Source organism: Diplotaxodon limnothrissa, linkage group LG12 (genome assembly GCF_057381915.1).
Source record: "Diplotaxodon limnothrissa isolate DT_005_m linkage group LG12, D_limnothrissa_male_GT1.1, whole genome shotgun sequence".
Lineage (NCBI taxonomy): Eukaryota > Metazoa > Chordata > Actinopteri > Cichliformes > Cichlidae > Diplotaxodon > Diplotaxodon limnothrissa.
This window is the reverse complement of record NC_140607.1, coordinates 23,256,828-23,275,512: the sequence shown is the minus strand read 5'-3', so window position 1 is coordinate 23,275,512 and position 18,685 is coordinate 23,256,828. Positions and strand designations below refer to the sequence as shown.

At 41.3% G+C, this 18,685-nt stretch overlaps 1 protein-coding gene across 1 annotated transcript; it reads left to right on the top strand.

Moving 5' to 3' along the window:
* The first annotated feature begins 355 nt into the window (after positions 1-355).
* LOC146621348 (putative defense protein Hdd11) lies at positions 356-7,722 on the top strand. The gene is made up of 5 exons (XM_085368347.1): positions 356-548; positions 1,028-1,140; positions 2,150-2,259; positions 7,461-7,525; positions 7,613-7,722. Exons 1-5 carry the CDS (start codon positions 356-358, stop codon positions 7,720-7,722), a joined length of 591 nt encoding a protein of 196 aa, XP_085224473.1.
* Positions 7,723-18,685: the final 10,963 nt, after the last annotated feature.

The window sequence follows — 18,685 nt, the reverse complement described above, 5'->3', positions numbered from 1 at the left end:
ACCAAACTTTATGATTATTTCAATTATATATATATGTATATATATATATATAAAAATAAAAATGACAGAGATAAAAAGAGAGAAAAAAGCACTCAAAAGTTTTGTGTATTTGAGAGCAGAAAATTTTTTCTGCCTTTAATTGCAGAAATATCGCAAGATCTTTTCAAGAAATCATGTGAACTTTGTGAGAGAGAGCATGATTAAGTAAGTAATAGCTGCAGAAAATGTAATTTTTTCGGTTGCGTGACTCAGCGGGAGTATTTCTGACTCCATCCCCTGACTCCTTCCAGGGTATAATCACACACCGCTTGCTTCATAGTTTTGCTTGCACAGTGATTGCTCCTCATTCAGCCTGATGGAGCTCCTTTGGCCTGGGTTGCTCATACTCCAGATGTTCTGTTTTATTAACGGCTATCCCAACGGTGCTCCCTCCGGTGCCTGTGAGGATATGTTACCTCGTCACTCTGGGGTGCTGCCTCAGCCTTCACCAGCACCCTACACTATTCTCACCAATGCCAGGGTGTTTCAGCCAGGGAAGCCCATTACAGGTAAGATGCTCTTCACTTCTTCTACAGATGAACATACTTTTTTTTTGTATAAGTCTGAAGCAACACGAGAAGCTGGAGAAATACCAAGGGCTCAGAGAAGAGCTCGAGAGGATGTGGAAGGTGAAGGTAACGGTGGTCCCCGTGGTAATCGGAGCACTAGGTGCGGTGACGCCCAAGCTAGGCGAGTGGCTCCAGCACATCCCGGGAATAACATCGGAGATCTCTGTCCAGAAGAGTGCAGTCCTGGGAACAGCTAAGATACTGCGCAGGACCCTCAAGCTCCCAGGCCTCTGGTAGAGGACCCGAGCTTGAAGGATAAACCGCCCGCAGGGGCGTGCTGGATGTTTTTTTTTTTTATATATACATATATAAAGAGTTTATCCATTATCCATTATTGATCTAAATATTACATTTGAAATGATAAACTACTGTTTATTTTATATATATAAACACTGAGGTCTTTGTTGTGCTAACTGCAGTGACCATCGTTGGACCAAAATACAGAGGAGTGCTTCTGGAAGCTCGAATAGGTGGAGGCCTCAACGCTGTGGGGACGTGGCAGCGCCCTCCTCCAGACACTAAATTCCTTCAGGTGCATTTTTCAGTTAAGCCTATGTTGAAACCTGAGCTGCAAATGGTCATAATGTTGTTAAAGATGCCAAAAGTACAATAAATAAGATTGTTCCCAAGAAACAGTGGATAGGTTCTAGGTTTGAATCTACTGGCCAACTGGGGCCTTTCTCTGTGGAGTTTCTCCCCATGCCTGTGTGGGTCCTCCCATAGTCCAAAAACATTGGACTGTGGGATGACTGGATTGGATTGAATGGGATTGTGAGCATGATGTCACAGGCTGGGTCTCTGACCCAGCGCTCTGAGTTCATGTTTGTATTTGTCTCATTTTGTTATGTGATTTAGTTTGTGTTATTTCCTATCTGCCTTTAGTTTAGGCAGTTATTGTTCCTGGGTTTTCTATGTTTTGGGGTTTTGTATTTATTCATCACATATTAGGTCTGTTAAGTTGTGTTGTCATGTTTTAGTTTTAGTATTTCCTGTTTTATTCTGACAATGTCATGTGTTCTTTGTTTATTGTATTTAGCTTTCCTCTCCTGGTCCTGTCATTAGGTTTATGTCTGTCAGCTGTTTCCCCCATGTGTCTCCACCTCCCCTGATCACCTCATGTATGTATTTAAGCCCTTTGTTTTCTGCATGCCATTGTCAGGTCGTCTGCTCATCTCCAGGTACCCATGTCAGTTCACTATGGTTAAGGTTTTTCATGTTTTGTTATTAGTTCACCCAGTTTAGGTTATTGTTTAGTTTTCACCGATGCCCTATTATTTTGTACCCTCGTTGCTAACCTCAAATAAACGGCTTGTTTTGTTAATCCACACCACGTTTTGGTCTGCGTTTGAGTCCTCCTCTGCAACACATACGGTCTGCCCCAGCCAGACCGTGACACATGAATGGTTGTCTGTTTCTCCTTTTCTGCTCGCCCCATGATAGACTGGTGACTGGGGACATAACACTGCATTTGATTAGAAGAGAATATATGGATATAAATCAGCAGAGTAGAATTAACAGCAATTTCCGATTATTGTTCACAGTGCGCGCATAATCCTCGAGGTGCTGTCACTCACTCCAACACCAATCTCAAGGGCAACAGCACTGTGTACAGCTGGATACCGCCTAACTGTGAAGGTCCTGTCTACTTCATGTAAGACAAATATACTTTGTTAGGTTTTCTGTGTAGATCCAAATTGTGCTATATATATATATACATATATATATACAGTGGGGCAAAAAAGTATTTAGTCAGCCACCGATTGTGCAAGTTCCCCCACTTAAAATGATGACAGAGGTCAGTAATTTGCACCAGAGGTACACTTCAACTGTGAGAGACAGAATGTGGAAAAAAAAATCCATGAATCCACATGGTAGGATTTGTAAAGAATTTATTCGTAAATTAGGGTGGAAAATAAGTATTTGGTCACCTCAAACAAGGAAAATCTCTGGCTCTCACAGACCTGTAACGTCTTCTGTAAGAAGCTTTTCTGTCCCCCACTCGTTACCTGTATGAATGGCACCTGTTTGAACTCATCATCTGTATAAAAGACACCTGTCCACAGCCTCAAACAGTCAGACTCCAAACTCCACCATGGCCAAGACCAAAGAGCTTTCGAAGGACGCCAGGAAAAGTATTGTAGACCTGCACCAGACTGGGAAGAGTGAATCTACAATAGGCAAGCAGCTTGATGTGAAAAAATCAACTGTGGGAGCAATCATCAGAAAATGGAAGACATGCAAGACCACTGATAATCTCCCTCGATCTGGGGCTCCACGCAAGATCTCATCCCGTGGGGTCAAAATGATCATGAGAACGGTGAGCAAAGATCCCAGAACCACACGGGGGGACCTGGTGAATGACCTGCAGAGAGCTGGGACCAAAGTAACAAAGGTCACCATCAGTAACACACTACAACGGCAGGGAATCAAATCCCGCAGTGCCAGACGTGTTCCGCTGCTGAAGCCAGTGCATGTCCAGGCCCGTCTGAAGTTTGCCAGAGAGCACATGGATGATACAGCAGAGGATTGGGAGAATGTCATGTGGTCAGATGAAACCAAAGTAGAACTTTTTGGTATAAACTCAACTGGTCGTGTTTGGAGGAAGAAGAATACTGAGTTGCATCCCAAGAACACCATACCTACTGTGAAGCATGGGGGTGGAAACCTCATGCTATGGGGCTGTTTTTCTGCCAAGGGGACAGGACGACTGATCCGTGTTAAGGACAGAATGAATGGGGCCATGTATCGTGAGATTTTGAGCCAAAACCTCCTTCCATCAGTGAGAACTTTGAAGATGAAACGAGGCTGGGTCTTCCAACATGACAATGATCCAAAACACACCGCCCGGGCAACAAAGGAGTGGCTCCGTAAGAAGCATTTGAAAGTCCTGGAGTGGCCTAGCCAGTCTCCAGACCTCAACCCCATAGAAAATCTGTGGCGGGAGTTGAAAGTCCGTGTTGCTCGGCGACAGCCCCAAAACATCACTGCTCTCGAGAAGATCTGCATGGAGGAATGGGCCAAAATACCAGCTACTGTGTGTGCAAACCTGGTAAAGACCTATAGTAAACGTTTGACCTCTGTTATTGCCAACAAAGGTTATGTTACAAAGTATTGAGTTGTATTTTTGTTATTGACCAAATACTTACTTTCCACCCTGATTTACGAATAAATTCTTTACAAATCCTACCATGTGGATTCATGGATTTTTTTTTCACATTCTGTCTCTCACAGTTGAAGTGTACCTCTGGTGCAAATTACTGACATATATATATATATATATAAGCAGCTGGATAGCGTAGTGGTTAGACTACACGCCTTTGGAACAGAGGATCGCAAGTTTGATTCCTGCCTGGGGCGTCTGTATCCAGTAAGGGTCCTAAGGCTAGACCCCCTATGCTAAGCAAGCCTACCGCAGACATGAGCGAGACAGATAAATATGAAGGCATGCCGGCTCGGACGTCGCCTGGATCAACAAGGTCCGCGTCAGGTGTTGAGGAACCAGGGCACCCTGACGAAAAGTGGGCTACTGGAACAAGAAGGCATCGGTGGGCAAGAGACGAAAACAGGGCGTTGTTGGAATGCTACTATGCAAGTAACCCCGGCGGAAGGGGCTACATGAATAGGATGAGGGACCTATGGATTCTTCGATATCCAACATCCACAATGACGGCGAAACAACTAGTAGCTCAGTGTTCCAACATTCGAAAGAAGGGACTGCTCTCACAGCTAGAGATTGACGAGGTACAACACAAATGCTACGGCAAGGAGGAGTCAGGACGCCAGGTCAGGGGGGAGATATCATCACCCCCACCCGAGATTGGGTACATAGCCCCAAGTGCGATAGGAGAAGGATTGTTGAGTGCGAGAGGAACTGACCTGAAAAATAGGATCATGGCCAAGCTTGAAACCTGGATCCCCCGTAGTCGGTTACCAAGATTACGTGAAGTTCCCTCAGAAGGTCTGCTAGATGATGTTAATGCAGCACTACGGGCAATACCTACAACCACGATTACCGACACTAACAAGCTGATCTACAATACGGCAACAGTGATCAGTGAGATGCTTGGCTACAAGTTGAACAGCGATAAGGGGCAGTACCCTCCATGGAGAAGGAGGCTAGAGGGCAAGATCAAAGTAGCACGGAGGGAGGTTAGCCAACTAACGGAGTTGCAGAAAGGTGCGACAAATAAGGTGCCTAAGAAATACAGCAAGCTGTCCATACCTGAGGCCTTGGAAACTGCCAAGCAAAGACTCACAGCCTTGGCCAGCCGCTTGAGGAGGTACACCAGAGAGATAGAAGGCAGGAGAATAAACCAGCTGTTCTCCACAGAACCAGCAAAGTTGTACTCTCAGTGGCAAGGGAACAATAAGAGAACAGCACCACCAAGGCTGGAGACGGAGCAATACTGGAAGAGCATATGGGAGAAGGATGCAACCCATAACGGCAATGCTCAGTGGCTAGAGGATCTGAGGGCTGACCACAGCGACCTCCCTGAACAGGGTCCAGTAACCATCACAGTGGCAGATATCCAAGAAAGGGTCTCCAGTATGAAGAGTTGGACAGCACCAGGGCCCGACATGGTTCACGCCTACTGGCTGAAGAAGCTGACTGCACTCCACGAGCGTCTGGCAGCACAAATGAACCAGCTGCTAGTTAACGAGAGACACCCGGAATGGCTAACTGAAGGCCGGACGGTCCTGATCCCCAAGGACCCCAAGAAGGGACCGGTCCCCTCCAACTACCGACCAATAACCTGCCTCAGTACTACATGGAAGCTCCTGTCAGGCATCATATCGGCTAAGATGAACAGGCACATGGGTCAATACATGAGCGGGACACAGAAAGGAATTGGCAAGAATACCAGAGGCGCAAAACACCAGCTACTGGTAGACAGAACAATCAGCCGAGACTGCAAGACCAGACTGACCAACCTGTGCACTGCCTGGATTGATTACAAGAAGGCCTATGACTCAATGCCCCACAGCTGGATACTGGAATGCCTAGAATTGTACAAGATCAATGGGACCCTAAGAGCCTTCATCAGGAACTCAATGGGGATGTGGCGTACAACACTAGAGGCCAACTCCAAGCCCATAGCACAAGTCACCATCAAGTGCGGGATCTACCAAGGAGATGCTCTGTCCCCACTGCTGTTCTGCATAGGCCTGAACCCCCTCAGTGAGATCATTAACAAGACTGGCTACGGATACCGACTACAGAACGGAGCAGTTGTCAGCCACCTCCTGTACATGGATGACATCAAGCTGTATGCCAAGAGTGAACGAGACATCGATTCACTGATCCACACTACCAGGCTATACAGCAATGACATTGGAATGTCGTTCGGACTGGAGAAGTGTAGTCGGATGGTAACAAAGAGAGGGAAGGTAGTCAGAACTGAGGGGATTGAACTACCAGAAGGCAACATTGCAGACATAGAGGACAGTTACAAGTACTTGGGGATCCCACAGGCGAATGGGAACCATGAAGAGGCCGCTAGAAAAGCTGCAACCACCAAGTACCTGCAGAGGGTCAGGCAAGTCCTGAGGAGTCAGCTGAATGGTAAGAACAAGATCCGGGCCATCAACACGTACGCCCTGCCCGTGATCAGGTACCCTGCTGGGGTAATAGGCTGGCCAAAGGAGGAGATAGAAGCCACTGACATAAAGACAAGAAAGCTCCTTACCATGCATGGAGGGTTTCACCCCAAATCCAGCACCCTGAGGCTGTACGCTAAGCGGAAGGAAGGGGGCCGGGGACTGGTGAGTGTCAGCACCACAGTCCAGGATGAGACAACGAACATCCAAGAATACATTAGGAAGATGGCCCCAACTGACCGAGTGCTCAGTGAATACCTCAGGCAGCAGAAACCCAAGAAAGAGGAGGGAGACGAGAAACCATCATGGAAGGACAGGCCCCTGCACGGTATGTACCACCGGCAGATAGAGGAGGTGGCTGATATCCAGAAATCCTACCAGTGGCTGGACAAAGCTGGACTGAAAGACAGCACAGAGGCACTAATCATGGCAGCACAAGAACAAGCTCTGAGCACAAGATCCATAGAGGCTGGGGTCTATCACACCAGGCAAGACCCCAGGTGCAGGCTGTGTAAAGATGCCCCAGAGACAATCCAGCACATAACAGCAGGGTGCAAGATGCTAGCAGGCAAGGCATACATGGAACGCCATAACCAAGTGGCCGGCATAGTGTACAGGAACATCTGTGCCGAGTATAACCTGGAAGTCCCGAGGTCAAAATGGGAGATGCCCTCAAGGGTGGTGGAGAATGACCGAGCTAAGATCCTGTGGGACTTCCAGATACAGACGGACAAAATGGTGGTGGCTAACCAACCGGACATAGTGGTGGTAGACAAACAGAAGAAGACGGCCGTAGTGATCGATGTAGCGGTTCCGAATGACAGCAATATCAGGAAGAAGGAACACGAGAAGCTGGAGAAATACCAAGGGCTCAGAGAAGAGCTCGAGAGGATGTGGAGGGTGAAGGTAACGGTGGTCCCCGTGGTAATCGGAGCCCTAGGTGCGGTGACTCCCAAGCTAGGCGAGTGGCTCCAGCAGATCCCGGGAACAACATCGGAGATCTCTGTCCAGAAGAGCGCAGTCCTGGGAACAGCTAAGATACTGCGCAGGACCCTCAAGCTCCCAGGCCTCTGGTAGAGGACCCGAGCTTGAAGGATAAACCGCCCGCAGGGGCGTGCTGGGTGTTTATATATATATATATATATATATATATATATATATATATATATATTAGGCTGTTCAGTATTGGTTTGTCTTTAGAAACTGAAGCTTTTGAAATAAACCAACTGCAGTGTTACTTCTGTGGTTTTGCAGGGCCACCGTAGCTCAGCAACGCACAGTCTTCTGGGTTAACATAAGGTCCATGGATCTGACCAGAGGTAGGTACAGCCTGGTGACAAATCAAAATAAATGCAAAGAGACAAATGTTTGTGATACTCGTTCCTTATCGGTCTTCTGCTTCTCAGGAAAAACAGGCGGTCTTGATCTGGCAGTAGGTGCCAGCGCTGGAATGGCTGAAGGCAAACCTCTGCTTCCCTTAGTGATATGTTTTCTGATTTTAAACATACTGGCATGAATATAAAATATGTACTGCAGTCTTCTTGTTATATGTATATAATAAAGCATTTTGCAGTCCTATAGCTACATATCACATCTCAGTGAATTTTTCTTTAGCTATGTAGCTCATATATATTAATGCAGCCCCCACGCTTGATCATATATCAACTGACCTATATCTACAGGGCTTATCTGTCATAGACATAAATGATAGATATACCTTCATTGCAAATGCCTTGTTTCATCTCGTTCCCAGCTTTTATTCGGTGTGTTCTGTCACATTTAATATAAATCTATAAAAGAAAAGTCACCCCTCCAAAAATGCATTAAAGGGTTTCAAGACTAAGGTATGAATATGCCAAGATATGACTGTACTGAGTCAGTCCCTCTTCTATTAATACTTTATTATTGAATAAGGAATTTTAAAGCAAGTATAATTCACGCCTATTCCCTCATTGTACTCAACGAACACGTCTATATATATATATATATATGTTTGTTGCTCACTCTGTCATTGCTTTTGTTTTCTGTCACTAGACTTTGATTCTCTTCCCATATCTTGTGTATCCTAATTGCATGTATGCATATTTACCGAACCACCCATTACAGATAATAAAATGCTACATTAAAGTGTGTTGTGTTATTTTTATTGCAAGAAAAAAAATACAAGCAGAGTGATGAAAAGAGGAAAAGACAGAGTGTTAGAGAGAGTGAGAGAGAGAGCGGCATAGAGTTCAGCTGTTGTGGTTTGTTATTGATCGAAATTCATTCCACTCATTGAAGAGCTTGTTATGACCTGCTTTTTTCACATGGTTTGATCTATAACTTAGATTTCCAGTACTGCAGCAGCTAGCTAGCACACTAAAGGGGCTTAAGACATGCATTACACACGGCTCACATGTCAAGCCTTATATGATATCATTGATTCCTATTTGTGTACTTGAACCCGTCCTGTGTTGGGGTGAATAAATGTTAAATGTTAAATAACATTTACTGTTTGAATATAATATCTATGGAAGCACACATCTCACTATCAGCATTTACAATTCTAATATTGCTGTTGATTAATCACATGCATATTTAAAAAACAATGTTTAGCACTGTGTTTATGTTTAGAACATAATTAGCATTTAAATGAGTTGTCTTTGTAGAGAAGAAAAATCCTTAATATTCAGATGTAGAAACCAGCAGCAAAAACATAAATTAATAAATAGATAAGAAAAAAGTATGTAATCATGTAATAGGTCAAAGCTCCCAGCTGATTAAGATCGTTCCAGTATCCATGTTTTAAGCAGGAAAACTGGGACAGAGTAATAGACCTGATGGTTACCCTGTTCCTGATGCTTTTTTCTTTTTTACTCTCTACCATAACCTATTTGCCTTTATGTCGTGAAGTATTGAACTCCAGCTGACTCATGTGCCTGAGGTTGGAGCCGTGATCAGAGCGTCAGCACAACTCAATAATAATTAGTCTCTTCCCCTCTGAGCCAAAAACCGGCTATATCTTTAACAGGAGATACAAGCTTAGGAATTGAGCACCAGTGCTACCAGCTGGTTCAATAGTCTTCCATTGTCCAGATCACACTCTAAATAGTCCACACCACTGATCATTATTCAATCACGACAAGGTCATTTGTCCAAATGGTATTTTGAAACAGAGATTCTCCATATACAGCAGCCATTATGAAGATCATCTTCCAAAACTGCCCTGAAATAGTTGTTCTGAATCTCTCTCTCTCTCTCTCTCTCTCTCTCTCTCTCTCTCTCTCTCTCTCTCTCTCTCTCTCTCTCACTCACTCTCTCTCTTGTTCTCCTCAATGTGTATTTAACAGACCACTCCACTAATTAAATATCTATTTACTCTTTTTATTGTACAGTATCTTGTACAGCATTTCTTTATTTTTTAACAAGTTTTTCGCTTTTCAAAATAGCACAATGTGCAGTTTTATTGCAGGTTTGGTATGCAGGTTTATTCATCTACAGTTAAAATCCAGTATTTTGTCTCTATTTGTATTTGTTTACAGATTATTTGGGGTCAGAAATCCCAAAACCCAGTATATACAAAATATATGTAAATCTAAAGTAATAGTAAATTGTAGTAGTAGTAAGAGATATTTTAAACTGCGTGTCCGTATTGTGTTGATGTGCAAACAATTATGTTATAGCAGTGGAGTCAAGAGGGCAGACAACGGTACGTGCTGATAACCTCTGCCATGTTTAGGTCATGGCATGCAGTATATGTATTCACATATACATATAGATGCCTATATAGCCAGATATGAATGCAGGCACATGGGCATGCGCAACAACAACAGACACACACATATAAGTTCCTATTGTATGCAGATCAAACACTGATCCACATGCATGCACAGAGTGCAGATTAAGACTACCCCTTGCCGTAAGGGCTTAGTTGACATCTCTGTCTAAGCTCTACATTCTTCACCTCCCTCTTTGCCCTTCCTCTTCTTTTAGCAGTACGTTCAGCACCATAAAAAGCAATAACCATCTGATGGTCTCTTCATACCTGTGTACTTCTGGCACTCAAGAATGCACAGTCCCTATTTGCTCCATCAAACTGATCTGATGAACTGAACACCATGTGAAGTTAAGACTTTCTCGCTGACAATCTGCAGTCTTTCTCAGTGATATGCAATAACTGAGCAGTAGCAGTGTGCCTTGTTTAATGACTGGAATGAATTGCCAACATTTCTTCAAATTAGTAACCTGTAGAGCTTAACTGGAGGTATAAATATTTGAAGGTCTGTGATTTTGTCTTCAATAGCCTTCATGTTGTGCTCATTGGTCAATGGAGATGCCTATTAGTTTAATTCTGTGAGTGATCCTACAGAGCCTGTGCATGCCAGACTCTGTAAAATCACACAACGAGGTCACTGCAGAGCATGCATCATTTGGATAAACACACGCACGTCAGTATTGAGCTTGCGTGACTACTCGCATGCATTTAAATACGGATAGACTATTCTGCATAGTAATGGTTTCTAATGACTTGCAGTACTAGCTGGAATCAATGGTTGTGAAATGTTACATGCACTGTGCTCTCATCTAGTTTGCAATGTCCGATGCATTTCCGAGCTCAAATGGCTTTTGGTGCAAGTATTCGATATGTTTGTTATGTAAGAAGCTGGTGGTTAAAGGGATAGCGCTCAGGGCTGGGCCATATTACATTCAGGACGGGTAGGGCATGTGAGAAAGAGCAGAGAGAGAGAGCGAGAGAGAGAGAGAGAGAGAGAGAGAGAGAGAGAGAGAGAGAGAGTATGACAAGGGAAAGGTTGAGAGAGCAACACAAAGCTCCATGGGACAGTGAGGGAGAGGTTAGAAGTCACTAGTTCACAAGATAATGAGAGACAGGCTACTGATTCAGATCTTGGTGGACAGCTGGTGCGAAGGCTGAAGACGCTGCAGGCTAACACTGAAAGCAAAACAACTGTGGGATTTAACAAGAATATCGGCAGCTTGCTACAACAACAGGAAATACTTGGATACAACAGGTGAAAGACACAATTTTGAAGCAGACCTGCAGTAAATAACAGAAAGTACATTTGGAGACAACATCTGAAAGGATATGGACACCTTGCATCATATACCACTGGACAAAGAAGTAGAAGAGGAGGTGTTATATTTTCAGTGCTTTATATTTTATTGCAGATATTTTTTTGTAAATCTTTCCAGATTGGTAGTGTAACTGTATCATACTGTGCAGCTCTTCCAGCTTTCTCTCCTAAACGAATCATATGCACTTAGTTAGATTCAGCATTTCACAAAGTGGGGATCACCTACTTCCTCTGATTTAGTGCTTCGTATACAATGGGAGGTGTTGAAAACATGCAGCAAAGTTAAAATTAATCAAACCTCTGTATACTTCTCCGGTGTTTCATTTTGTGCACATGCTACAACTATGGATGTTCAGCATGAGCAAAGTCAAGTTAGTTACAAACTAGTAGATGTAGCCCAGCCCGCCAGACTGACAGTTCTGATGAGGTGTTTGAACCATGTGGTCCACTGAGAGCATGGAGCCAGAGAAAGCACACAGCCAGAGAAGCTTCTTCAACAAGGTGGACGTGCCTGATCATGTTCACTACATTGTGGCTTCATTTGTCTTCATCATTGGGGCACTGGGCATCACTGGAAACTCTCTGGTTATGTTTGCCTTCTACAGGTAGGTATAAAACTGGCTTGTTTATTTAGATTTTTGTTTTTAATAATTGTGCATATCCCTTTTTTTGTAGATAATCTGAGCTTTTACCATTTACAGTGTGCAAGATGTGATGATCTCTCGTATGAACTCTATTATACTATACTCTTTGTTTCTTTATCTGTACTTATGAAGCAAAACAATAAAGGTTAAGGGGTTTTGACAGTGCATCAAACAAGTTAGTGATTACAAGTAAAAGTAATCTTTGCATCACAGTGTCCAGAAGGTAATCTTAGCTAAGTAGCATCAAATTAAAAAATGTTTTTTGAAAAATCAATAATTAAATGCTGCGTGCACAAATACCTGAAAATAGATTAATGGTTGCATAAATATACATGGCATTGAAATTAGAATCCAATGTACCATGGAGTTCAAGTCAACCATGAAATCCACACTGCTATGTAATACCATTTACTGCCATGTAATGCAACAAGTCAAAAGTAAATGACACCTGTTAAGGTTGCATGCCACTGATGGATCAGTCTCGTAACATCACAACTGTAAACTTTCTTTTAGAAGTCAAGGATGGAAGAATGTGTTATGTGTTGTGTAATTCAGAGTACCATTTAATTAAGTTAAATGGTACTCAAAAACTGGGTCAGTGTGTGTGAGTGGTGCTGCTGTTCTGGGGATTGTCACAAGCTTTCATACTCCTCTGTCCATCATCACAGACAGATTAGATGGATTTTCCATTGTGTTGCTCTCATAATTTGTGTTTAGTGAATCAGAAATGCGCATGATGTTATGGGTTCCAGGAAACACACAACTCGCACACCCACACACACAAACACACACCTAGAGCTTGAATGAAATCGCAATCAATATGCTGATTTTTGGGGAAATGCTTTATAATATTCACGCACACGTTCAATATTCTTCAATAATACAGTATTGTTTGCAAAGGCATCGACTCAAACAAATTGGGTGGAATACGTTTCATTAAAACTGCAGGAAAAAAGTTAAATTCAGGATAAACAGGAACAAAAAGCTGTGACGGAAGAAGACAGCAGGTCAATATCCTGGGTAATCAAGCTTGAATACAAGTATACCAGTTCACACATGGTCGAATAGTTTAACAAAGAGCTTGTCTCTGATCAATATTGACCATTAAACCGTAAATTTTTTTAATTATATTATATTGAGCTTTACATGCAAAGGAAATACATGTGGAGTAGGCAAATGTTTTCAGTGTTTTGGACCTGCCAAAAATATAAATAAATAAACAAAAATAATTCAGGATATTGAATTTCCTATGGTTTGGTGAGATCCTCATCCTGCACCTCTTCTAAGTTGACCTTTGAAAGAGAATTTAACCAGTTAAAATGTGGACTTGCAGTTGCAGAAATTGTATATATATATATTTATATATATTTATATTATATATATATATATATATATATATATATATATATATATATATATATATATATATATATATATATATATATATATATATATATATATATATAAATCCTAATTGTTGTTGTTTTAATGTACTTTATACTAGAAACCAAATGGCAATGAAATGTTTATCTTAGAATAAGCCTCCCTTAACGTAGCAGGTGAGGCATTCTCTCCTCTAAAAAAAACCACACAGCATGTTTAACTGAACTTTTATTTACAAGGCTAGATGACACAGATCATATGAAAAACAAAAACTGAAAAGCTGCCGATTCACCTCCGTGCTCGCTGTACACATCTGTGAGCAGACTGCAGTCTGATTTCTTTCAAGACATTAAAACGATTTATTTCCCCACGTTTGAAACAGAATTGCTTCGTTGCACAGTGTAGAAGTGCTATTTTTCCCTCTTACTTTAAAACTGGATCTTGACCTGATTAGACTTTTAAGTGGTACAGAAAAAAAAAGCAACATATCAATCCTGTTTGGATGTTACCTTTTGTTTTTAAAGGGTTAAATGGATTAGCAACTCAATATTTTAAGGATTTATTTAACTATACAGCTCTCTTCTAGGTCTCTGAGGTCATTCTTTCAGCAGCTTCTCTTTAGGACATCCCGAGTGCCTACAGTGGTGATTCAAGTGTTCATTGGGGCCCTAGTCAAAAATGAACAGAAGTCCCTCCAACCAGCATTAATCACCATTATGTTATAAAATAATTTGGTACCACCAACCACAACGATTGTTCTATAAAATGAGAGTTAAAACATTATAAAACTAGCTAATTAATGTTAAATGTCAGAGTAAACAAAATAAAAAAAATGTGATGGAATTCCTAATGGAAGATTAATTATTCAAGTGGCTCTGACTATTTCAGACTCATTGAAGAGCTTGTTATGACCTGCTTTTTTCACATGGTTTGATCTATAACTTAGATTTCCAGTACTGCAGCAGCTAGCTAGCACACTAAAGGGGCTTAAGACATGCATTACACACGGCTCACATGTCAAGCCTTATATGATATCATTGATTCCTATTTGTGTACTTGAACCCGTCCTGTGTTGGGGTGAATAAATGTTAAATGTTAAATAACATTTACTGTTTGAATATAATATCTATGGAAGCACACATCTCACTATCAGCATTTACAATTCTAATATTGCTGTTGATTAATCACATGCATATTTAAAAAACAATGTTTAGCACTGTGTTTATGTTTAGAACATAATTAGCATTTAAATGAGTTGTCTTTGTAGAGAAGAAAAATCCTTAATATTCAGATGTAGAAACCAGCAGCAAAAACATAAATTAATAAATAGATAAGAAAAAAGTATGTAATCATGTAATAGGTCAAAGCTCCCAGCTGATTAAGATCGTTCCAGTATCCATGTTTTAAGCAGGAAAACTGGGACAGAGTAATAGACCTGATGGTTACCCTGTTCCTGATGCTTTTTTCTTTTTTACTCTCTACCATAACCTATTTGCCTTTATGTCGTGAAGTATTGAACTCCAGCTGACTCATGTGCCTGAGGTTGGAGCCGTGATCAGAGCGTCAGCACAACTCAATAATAATTAGTCTCTTCCCCTCTGAGCCAAAAACCGGCTATATCTTTAACAGGAGATACAAGCTTAGGAATTGAGCACCAGTGCTACCAGCTGGTTCAATAGTCTTCCATTGTCCAGATCACACTCTAAATAGTCCACACCACTGATCATTATTCAATCACGACAAGGTCATTTGTCCAAATGGTATTTTGAAACAGAGATTCTCCATATACAGCAGCCATTATGAAGATCATCTTCCAAAACTGCCCTGAAATAGTTGTTCTGAATCTCTCTCTCTCTCTCTCTCTCTCTCTCTCTCTCTCACTCACTCTCTCTCTTGTTCTCCTCAATGTGTATTTAACAGACCACTCCACTAATTAAATATCTATTTACTCTTTTTATTGTACAGTATCTTGTACAGCATTTCTTTATTTTTTAACAAGTTTTTCGCTTTTCAAAATAGCACAACGTGCAGTTTTATTGCAGGTTTGGTATGCAGGTTTATTCATCTACAGTTAAAATCCAGTATTTTGTCTCTATTTGTATTTGTTTACAGATTATTTGGGGTCAGAAATCCCAAAACCCAGTATATACAAAATATATGTAAATCTAAAGTAATAGTAAATTGTAGTAGTAGTAAGAGATATTTTAAACTGCGTGTCCGTATTGTGTTGATGTGCAAACAATTATGTTATAGCAGTGGAGTCAAGAGGGCAGACAACGGTACGTGCTGATAACCTCTGCCATGTTTAGGTCATGGCATGCAGTATATGTATTCACAAATACATATAGATGCCTATATAGCCAGATATGAATGCAGGCACATGGGCATGCGCAACAACAACAGACACACACATATAAGTTCGTATTGTATGCAGATCAAACACTGATCCACATGCATGCACAGAGTGCAGATTAAGACTACCACTTGCCGTAAGGGCTTAGTTGACATCTCTGTCTAAGCTCTACATTCTTCACCTCCCTCTTTGCCCTTCCTCTTCTTTTAGCAGTACGTTCAGCACCATAAAAAGCAATAACCATCTGATGGTCTCTTCATACCTGTGTACTTCTGGCACTCAAGAATGCACAGTCCCTATTTGCTCCATCAAACTGATCTGATGAACTGAACACCATGTGAAGTTAAGACTTTCTCGCTGACAATCTGCAGTCTTTCTCAGTGATACGCAATAACTGAGCAGTAGCAGTGTGCCTTGTTTAATGACTGGAATGAATTGCCAACATTTCTTCAAATTAGTAACCTGTAGAGCTTAACTGGAGGTATAAATATTTGAAGGTCTGTGATTTTGTCTTCAATAGCCTTCATGTTGTGCTCATTGGTCAAGGGAGATGCCTATTAGTTTAATTCTGTGAGTGATCCTACAGAGCCTGTGCATGCCAGACTCTGTAAAATCACACAACGAGGTCACTGCAGAGCATGCATCATTTGGATAAACACACGCACGTCAGTATTGAGCTTGCGTGACTACTCGCATGCATTTAAATACGGATAGACTATTCTGCATAGTAATGGTTTCTAATGACTTGCAGTACTAGCTGGAATCAATGGTTGTGAAATGTTACATGCACTGTGCTCTCATCTAGTTTGCAATGTCCGATGCATTTCCGAGCTCAAATGGCTTTTGGTGCAAGTATTCGATATGTTTGTTATGTAAGAAGCTGGTGGTTAAAGGGATAGCGCTCAGGGCTGGGCCATATTACATTCAGGACGGGTAGGGCATGTGAGAAAGAGGAGAGAGAGAGAGAGAGAGAGAGATGCTGTGTCTAAATGTCCATTTAAAGCTTTAACTTTAAATTGATGCTGCCGTACTAGTCAGATAGTGAGGGCAGGAAATGTAAAATCAGTCTTTAGGCCTGACCTGTGCATAGCCAAAATGAGAGAAGTAAGACGGACATCGCGAATGAATGTGCACACAAAGAAAACGTACTACTCAAGCCTTAATGTCTCCCTAATTATGTACTCCTGAAAATGAAAGCAGACAATTAAGTGCATCAAAGAGGTGTGTCAAGAGGTCATCCTTTGTTATGTGACTAGAAACTGATTGTTGGCGCTTTGGAAAGTATGCTTATTCGGGCTTGTAGACTTGTCCTATTACAAGATGATGAATTACGTAAAGTAAGCCTGTATATGTTTTGGTATATTGTGACACCCTCTAAATAAAGTCCAGTCAAACAGATTAAACAACTTTCTAGCCACTAACTTTTTGTCATGGTTGATAATGACTTGTTGGTGCCCTTGACATTTTATTTGGGAAATGGACTTCTTTTTATAATGATACACTGTACAAACCATCTTGTGCTGGCTACTGTGCTTGTTATTTGATCGCGTTGTACGTGTACTTCATTAGTCTGCATTTATATGATTGAAAACACGGATGAATGAATAACTTAAGTCTTTCATTTATTATTATGTGTGCCATATCCACAGTTGTTCCCAGCCTACATAGACTTCCAAGACACCACCGATTCATATAAACATGGTTTAGGGTGCTACTCATTTTCAAGAGAAGTCCAGAAACCGAGAAACAGTACCAGAAGCTATTGTATAAAAAAGTGAGAAAAAGCTTTCAATTTAACTTTGTGCACACAGAAACCTAAAAAAACCCATGGCAATTCAAACCATTCCTTCAGTACAATTCAATATTCATAATTCGTATATTACAACCCCCTCCTCAGTTTCACATTCTTAAACATTCTTGATGAATAACTTATCACATTAACAAAAAATACAAGCTGACCAATGACTGTAGAATTGACTGTTTTCTGCAGTAATTGAAGCTGACCTGCAGTCAGCTTCAATTACTATTTGACCTAAAAAACAATAATATGTGTTACAAATAGAGACAGTACTGCACAGGAAGAGCAAAAGACCTGCCACCAGGGAAGGTAGGCAACTGCTTGGAGGATCCTGAGCTTCCAGTAAGCCACTGACAAAGGTAAGACTGCAGCAGTGGGTTGCACTGACAGCGGGAGTGACCTGATCTCTGTAAGGTGCTCCCATCAAATTCCACTCACTCCCCTTGCAAGTGGTGCAAGATTCTGTTTAAACAAACCTGATTAAAATGTGTTATTATTCTGGAAGTGAAAAGAAGAAAATAAAACTAAGTGGATTATAAAAAAAAAAGCGAGACAATGTTAAGTGGAGCAGATAATATACAATGCTAAAAAAACTAAATGCTGCAACTCTGGTCTGAAATAGTCAGAGCCACTTGAATAATTAATCTTCCATTAGGAATTCCATCACATTTTTTTAATTTTGTTTACTCTGACATTTAACATTAATTAGCTAGTTTTATAATGTTTTAACTCTCATTTTATAGAACAATCGTTGTGGTTGGTGGTACCAAATTATTTTATAACATAATGGTGATTAATGCTGGTTGGAGGGACTTCTGTTCATTTTTGACTAGGGCCCCAATGAACACTTGAATCACCACTGTAGGCACTCGGGATGTCCTAAAGAGAAGCTGCTGAAAGAATGACCTCAGAGACCTAGAAGAGAGCTGTATAGTTAAATAAATCCTTAAAATATTGAGTTGCTAATCCATTTAACCCTTTAAAAACAAAAGGTAACATCCAAACAGGATTGATATGTTGCTTTTTTTTTCTGTACCACTTAAAAGTCTAATCAGGTCAAGATCCAGTTTTAAAGTAAGAGGGAAAAATAGCACTTCTACACTGTGCAACAAAGCAATTCTGTTTCAAACGTGGGGAAATAAATCGTTTTAATGTCTTGAAAGAAATCAGACTGCAGTCTGCTCACAGATGTGTACAGCGAGCACGGAGGTGAATCGGCAGCTTTTCAG

Coding starts and splice junctions, on each gene's coding strand:
- LOC146621348 (XM_085368347.1), top strand. CDS start 356: ATGGAGCTCCTTTGGCCTGGGTTGCTCATACTCCAGATGTTCTGTTTT. Junction 549..1,027: donor GCCAGGGAAGCCCATTACAG/GTAAGATGCTCT, acceptor TGCTAACTGCAG/TGACCATCGTTGGACCAAAA. Junction 2,260..7,460: donor GAAGGTCCTGTCTACTTCAT/GTAAGACAAATA, acceptor GTGGTTTTGCAG/GGCCACCGTAGCTCAGCAAC.